Here is a 7,861-nt window from a genome sequence, read left to right as displayed (position 1 = left end):
CCTTAATAATGCAAAATATAAATTTAAGTTGTATGCATTTTGTTCTTAATAAAGGTAAGGATGAGTTTTAAAATCTTTGAGACATCACTTTGACCTCTACCGACTGGTTAGAAAAGTCTTAAAGTGGACTTCATTTTACACTAGAGAGCTACTATTATGGGCTCAACCATAAATCACGTATTTAAATTGGAAAACCAATGACAAAAGTGCTGTTTTTTACATTAGCCAGAAATAGTAAGTATGTATTGTATGTGTGATGTGTTTCAAGTTTATACAAGGTTGATTTACCTGAAGTTCCCCGAGGGTTTGCTTAAAGTTGAGAAAAGCTATCTTCTGCTCCTTGCCCAATGAACCGACAATGTCTTCCACCTGTTGCCAAGCATCATGTACACTGCTGATTTTGTCTCTGATTCGGTCACGAGCTGCCTCAGCCTATGGAGAAGAATAAAAATGAAGGTTTGAGAAGGTAGAATAAGGCCGGAGTTTTAAACGATATTTAACCATTGAGTGCTCAATCAGGAAACAATATGTAAACAGGGTTTCCAAGATTTTTTCATTTGCCGATTCCCTCACTTTTTTCCTTCTTCAGTCCCCAAAATTTCTACATTTTCTAACCTTGAATCAAAACCTCCACTAAGATTGATTATCTTTTAAACAGGCTCACTTTTGCTTAACAAGGTGGAGAAATGGTGCTGGGTCCACACCATTTCGCGGGGAAACAAAGCCAGAAATACCAAAAATTAAAATTAGAGTCAAAAATAAATTTTTAGAACTCTAATGCGCACCAGTATGAAACTGAGGTGGGAGAGTGTTCAGCTCAGGCAGTTTGCAATGGAACTGGTCTTTCCATTGCAAACTGCCTGAGCTGAACACTCTCCCACCTCAGTTTCATACTGGTGCGCATTAGAGTTCTAAAAATTTATTTTTGACTCTAATTTTAATTTTTGGTATTTCTTGGCTTTGTTTCCCCGCGAAATGGTGTGGACCCAGCACCATTTCTCCACCTTGTTACATACAGTTTCGGGGCACTTTTAGTGTTTAATTTTTTAATTTTGCTTAACTATTCTCAGATATTGTTCGCACTTCTTTGAATACTCATATCACCAGCTAAAGTTGCTGAGCTGACAAAATTCTCGTAAAGTTCCCCGACTTCTTCAAGTCCCTGTCCACTCCCTGAGGAGGTAGGTAATTTTTGGAAAGACAGAGAAAGCGCTAAGTTTCTAAATGGCCTTCTTTCGTAAAACCCATTAAAATATTGAACATCACCTTGCCATTCATGAGTGATGAGCACTGATAATACATCATGAGACAACTTAACTTTATTCAGCTCCAAAATATGCTGGAATTTCATGATGCCACGAAACGACATTGAAGTTTGCACATTTTACATTACTTAACCAGAATTTTTCGAAAAAATATGTCGACCACGATTCCGACAAATAAGCTGAGCATTAGTTTGTTTACGTTCGTGGTACCAAGTGTTGCATTCACTTTTCTTGTACAGTATTTCAACTGTCAGTTTTCTCCGAACTTGCATCAAGTTTTCCCCAAAATTACACTTTTTGAACGGTTAACTTGAAGCCAGTAAATATTTGAAGGGAGTTAACCATTATTATTACCCTTACAACATCGAATGATGACTAATTTTCTACGATAAGTCATTTCGTAAACAGAATACTAATCAACACTGAGAATTGAATGCGAGCATATTTTTCACAATTTCGGATAAACTCACAAAAAGATTAGAGGCTTGAGGTAGCTCAGTGATCTGTTAGAAAAATAGAATGAGGAAGGCAATGTGAAATGCAACTAAGCAAATTCCCGTTAAACGTCCATTCCAGGACTTTGTACAGCGAGCTTCATGTGGTCATGCCACATTACTGAGACCTCAATTTTCAGTGTTAGATGGCTAAGGTCCCTCTTTAACAATCCCAAACGATAAAATACTAGAAATTCGAAAGGAGCTTTCCTATTATTGCAGCCTGACCAGTTTGGCTCCTCAGATCACTGAAATTCTTCCTTTCTTTTAACTTACCATTTGAGCTCTTTCGAATAGATTAATGGACTGTAGAATGGCGTCATTTAAAGCCTCTGCCAGGATTTTATTCTTTTCGATGAGGATTTTCATGTCTGACCTCAGATTGGAATGCTCAGGCGGGCAGGAAGAGCCATTCAAAGCTTTTGCTTGAATGAGCTCGTGACGCAATTGTTGTATCTGAAATTAATTTTGAAAATAAAGATGAGATAAATAATGTCTAAGTTTTTTTGTGAAAGCACTTCAAATGCTAAATATAAAAAACTGGCTTTTCAATACTTGACAGGGTTGCCACAAAATTAGGAAGATGAATTACCCTGCTATTTTTTAAGTGAAATTCCCTGGCATTTCAAGATATATCAAATGATTAAAAAGAGCTAAAAAAACACCTTTTCCAAACCCGAGCATGCAACTGTTTGAAAAAAACGAACTTATTCTGAAAGGTGAATAAAGGTTTGGCTAAAGATTCAGAATAAAATTCATATGGATTTGGTACCACAAAACTAATCCTCCGCTAAAGTCTATCCATCTGACAGAAAGGTTCTTTGTGCTAATCATCCTGTGCCCACAGATCTATTTTACACAATACTACAGAGAGAAATGGTTTATTTATTTATTTTTTTTTAACCAATGTCAAATAGCCTATTGGCTAATCCCACGCTTAATATCCCAGCCCCAGGTGACCATTGCCTGAGACCATCAAACTCAGATCACCTGGCCGGGAATCGAACCCGGGACCTCTTGGTCATAGGGCCAGCGCTACAACCACTACACCACAGGAGGCCAACAAATGATGGTGGCCTGTTTTGATTTAGTGACCGTTTAGTGAATCAATTGATCATGTCATTCAGGAAGTCACAATGAAGTTTCTGATTTTCAGAATAACAGCGCTTGATAAAACAGAGTGGATTGAAATTTTGCGTCAGGAAGATAAAATATGCTGCCTGACATTGAGGAAACTGCTTGAAACCTGCTAGGTAGAACTTTTTTGATGATTTTCTACTAAAGTGTCTTCTTTTGGGTTTAGTTTCCTTTGACAAGGGCATGGTAAAAGCCATCAACGGAATGACCACCATGTCTTGTTCCTACTCTATAGCTTTGTGTCGTTCATTGGTGTTTTTGCATGCCTTGAGTACTAGCAATTTAAGTACTATTTTTTACATATAATTCTGCAAGAACCACAATGGTGCAGCTGGACCTTGGATCTCTCTGAAATGGGAGCCAAAGCTGGTACTGAACTTACCTCTTTTTTCAAGCTACCGATTTCAGCAACTGTAGGGTCAGTATTAATGATCGGCTTATTTTTGATGCGTCTGGCACGATCAGCATAGCGTAGAGTGCTTATAGTCTCATCTTTGTTGAAGGCAGCTGGGCTTACACACGCAATCATCATCGTTACTGAATTTCCACCCAGAGAATCTGTTCAGAAAATATCGAGTCAATGATGATGAGAAAGCATAATTAACTTTTCATGGCAACATAGTAATATTTTTCGAGGGATTGGGTTGAGTTTCGGTTACAGTGACAAGTTCATACAATAAGATACATTTGATGCAAAGCCTTCAATTTCAGCCGCATGTATATGCTGTTTCTTTTTGCCTGTTTAATTACCCAAGGACCCAAACTTGTGACGGATCATCAGATTTAGCACAAAGGAACGTATCTTGTTTGTTCTGTTTCAGTATTTTTAATGCAATTTCGTCTTATCATGGGAGAACCATCTCACGAATTCATCAGAAAATTTTGTAGTCTTTTTCCACAAGTGTTAGGAGAAATCACTGCAAATTTCAGTGACAGTTCTTAAAAGAAATAAAATGTTCAGGAGAAACACCGAATCAGCGCAACTTGGATATATTCCTTCATGCGACAGACAAGGAGAAATGAAAGATCATGGCTCAACAGTTCTTGGCATTTCAGCCCTTTTGTAAATGAACGGTTCAATTGTCATTGCCAGAAGAACTAAATATTAACTGCAAAGTAAGAATTCAATTAATTATAACACACATGCAAGCTCTCAATGATAGCTAACCATTAGAGTTGGGCCGAAATGAAATTTTCGCGTCACCGGAACCGGATCCGGATATTGGTTTTTTGTATCCGGCCGGATCCGGATACCGGATAATTCAAAAAAGTATCCGGCCGGATCCGGATAGTACCGGATCCGGATAGTACCGGATCCGGATAGTACCGGATCCGGATAGTGCTTTTTCGCGCGAAAAATGTCGCGATTTTTGAGGTTAAGTTTACTCGACTCACGATCGGTCGTAGCTAACAAAATTCGGGCCTTGAATTTCTTTCCTTATTTCTAGTGTCACAATTGCAATAGTACAAAAATCATGGTTGACAAATGTCAACCTATGTGTCATAAATATAGCAAGGCAGTTTCTAGCTTTTCGCAGCTGTGCTCATACAGGGTGTTCGAAAAGTCCCCTCCCCCCCTCTAACTTTTGACCTAATTGAGGTAGAGATTTGAAACTTGGGGGATGTTCCTAGGTCAAAGGGAGCTACTTTTTGACCCCCCCCCCTTGAGGGGGGCGGGGGGTTACGGACCCTAACTTTTTTTTTCAAATGGGAAGACCCCCTTTGTGATACCTCGTTCGAAAGAACATAAAAAAAGACAATTTTTCGCGCAAACCCGAAGTCATTACATCAAACCGTTTCAAAATGGCGGCCGGTCAAAGTTCAAAATGGCCGAAAATTGGCACCTCTGCTATTTGCACATGGATTTGCTTGAAACTCGGTACCAGGGGGTATTTTGGCAAGAGAAAAACGAATTTGACGTTAGATTTTTAAAAAAACCCTAATTTTTCAAAATGGCCGCCGGTTTAGGCTCAAAGTGGCCGAAAATTTGACTAACTCGATTTCTTGCCAATGGATTCACCTGAAATTCGGTATTTGGGGGTATTTTGACCCGAAAAGAACGAATTCGACCGTACATTTTTAAACAAACCCTAATTTTTCAAAATGGCCGCCGATTAAAGTTCAAAACGTTCAACAATTGGCAACCTCGACTTTTTGCCGATGGATTCGACTGAAACTCGGTGTTCGGAGGTATCTGGGTAGGAGGAAAACGATAAGCTGAGTTTCAGGCGAATCCATCGGCAAAAAGTCGAGGTTGCCAATTGTTGAATGTTTTGAACTTTAATAGGCGGCCATTTTGAAAAATTAGGGTTTGTTTAAAAATGTACGGTCGAATTTGTTCTTCTCGGGTCAAAATACCCCCAGATACCGAATTTCAGGTGAATCCATTGGCAAGAAATCGAGTTTGTCAAATTTTCGGCCACTTTGAGCCTAAACCGGCGGCCATTTTGAAAAATTAGGGGTTTTTTAAAAATATAACGTCAAATTCGTTTTTCTCGTGCCAAAATACCCCCTGATACCGAGTTTCACGCAAATCCATGTGCAAATAGCAGAGGTGCCAATTTTCGGCCATTTTGAAACGGTTTGAGATAATGACTTCGGGTTTGCGCGAAAAATTTTCTTTTTTTATGTTCTTTCGAACGAGGTATCACAAAGGGGGTCTTCCCATTTGAAAAAAAAAAGTTAGGATCCGTAACCAAAAAGTAGCTCCCTTTGACCTAGGAACATCCCTCAAGTTTCAAATCTCTACCTCAATTAGGTCAAAAGTTAGAGGGGGGGAGGGGACTTTTCGAACACCCTGTGTGTTCAGCAGGAGGGTGTTATCAGAAGTCAGAAATGTAAACAAAACAAAAGTGGAAAACAGCGCTGCCAATCTGACACTTTTGAAAGCACCGCCGCCGCATGCCAATCCAAAGTCACAGCAAATCAAAGCCTGTCTTGACGGAAAATTATTCGGTCAATTTCTGATGAGAATCTCTAAATGAACGAGAGAAATGGATGTGTCAACCGATCACAAACTTAATTGGCCTTCGTTTCGATATTACCGAAACAAACAGCGTGCTGCGACACTATGATGAATGCGGAGTTTTGCACCGACTAAAAACGGGGAATTATGCATATGTTGGTGGCGTTGTTGTTTGATATTCTCTTTTCCACCTGCATCTTTGAAAGTGAAACACGCGGGTCGCGGACTTAAGGAATTTACGTTGCGATCAGCGGAGAAGAAAAAAAAGTCAAAAGTTTCAGGAAAAAATACAGAAAATTGTATTGATAGGGAAGAAAAAAGAAAGAATATCACCAAAAATTTATCGAAATTTTCAGGGCCAAAAAAGCACTATTCGGCGGGTCCAAAAACCGGATAGCGCGATTATCCGGCCGGATCCGGATACTCGCGAAAATCGTATCCGGCCGGAGCCGGATATCCGGTATCCGGCCGGATATCCGGTATCCGGCCGGATAATCCGGCAATCCGGATAATCGCCGGATACCCGGCCCAACTCTACTAACCATTCAGTGAAGCAATTGGTATTGCGGAGCTATGATGTAGTTTTTTCAAGTTGAGTTCTATTTAGACAATACAGGTGCACGACACACACCAACTGTATAGAGTTAGCATAACACTATCACACAACCTGAGGAAAAAAGGCTAAGACTGAAGCAAAAAAAGTCAAGACATTTCGCTAATATTCTTAGGAATTTTCAATTGAAAAAAGAAAAAATAAAGAGAAAAATTTGAAAAGGTCCAAATAAAATGTTGATCATAGGAATTATACAACTGATAGTAGATGCAGTAAAATTACTGTCAAAATAGGTGAATATAAATTATAATTCCAATTTTTTGATAACTAACAGCACCGGCTATAAATAATATGGCTTCAGTTTTCCTCTATTTATTCATTCAGATTCATAAAAATATCAGTGTTAATAATACAAAGATGTATACCATTCAAAACTACAGCTGTTATGATAATAAGTTGATCATCGAATTCAAATTATGCATTTATTAGAATAGTTCAAACAATTTTAAAGATGATTTCATATGAAATTTTATCTTTTTTCTCTTTACGATTTAAAATGCCGAAAACTTCAGCAAAATGTCTCGTCTTTTTTTCTGCTTTGATTTCAGCCTCTTTCCCTTGGGCCGTGTTTTAGTGTTACATTATTTTGAGCTATATTTAATTCACTTATACTTAAAGTTAGTATATTAACAGACAGAGAGAGAGAGGAAAAAAAAAAAAACACTACCACTGTAGTTTAAATACTGTCAACACAGTTCTGGTGACTATAAGTTTGGGAGTTTTCACTTTCTTTATTGGAAAAGAGTATTTAAATACTCATAAGGTTACTGCAAAATGCATTGAAGAAGAGAGGGTTCCAATAATACTAACCTTGCAGAATTCGAGTGAGTTTCGAATCTCTGTAGTTGATATAGGAGCTTATTCCTTCACCTAAGGCTGAAATTACATTACCAAGAGCAAGAAGACCTTTGTTGATGTTGGTCCCTTCAACGAAGCGATCCCCAATCGCTTCTGTTTTCTTCACCCTTTCTGAGCCAGCAAGGTCGACAAGGTGAAACTTAGCAGTCATCCTCTCTTTTCTGAAAATATTAAGAACGTTTACATTATAATTACAATGTTCAGATTATTTCTGGAATTACCAGTAAAATTCATTGAAAGAACTGCACATCAAGTAAGTCTAATTTGCTAGTAGCAGACGCTTGTGCCACTTGATATGTTTGATCAATAGATATTGTGTCCATAGTTTCAAGCCCCCAAAAAATTTGAGAGAGTCAATGCTAAAGATGAAAGGCAGAGGCTGTCAAAGTGTTTAACGATGAAATATTCGAAAAAAGAATTGCAGCAAAACGCAATTTTCACAAACAGTTGCAGTGTAACGAGAACATTCAGAGGATGTGCCTCACTATATGATCTTGATACATTAAACCTTGTAAAATTCTCCAAAATA

The 7,861-nt window shown here is 38.4% G+C and overlaps 1 protein-coding gene across 1 annotated transcript in view; it reads right to left on the bottom strand.

Annotated features, from left to right (window-relative positions):
• Positions 1 to 7,861, bottom strand: part of Klp3A (kinesin-like protein 3A) — a gene marked incomplete in the record, with an annotated part of 479,268 nt that overhangs the window by 462,779 nt on the left and 8,628 nt on the right. Inside the window, 2 exon segments of the mRNA XM_072301254.1 lie at positions 3,279 to 3,454; positions 7,285 to 7,493. Coding sequence (XP_072157355.1) covers positions 3,279 to 3,454; positions 7,285 to 7,493 — 385 coding nt within the window.

Source organism: Bemisia tabaci, chromosome 6, assembly GCF_918797505.1.
Source record: "Bemisia tabaci chromosome 6, PGI_BMITA_v3".
In the NCBI taxonomy this organism is placed as follows: domain Eukaryota; kingdom Metazoa; phylum Arthropoda; class Insecta; order Hemiptera; family Aleyrodidae; genus Bemisia; species Bemisia tabaci.
Note: the sequence above shows the minus strand (reverse complement) of the source record. Positions and strands in the feature narration are given on the sequence as shown.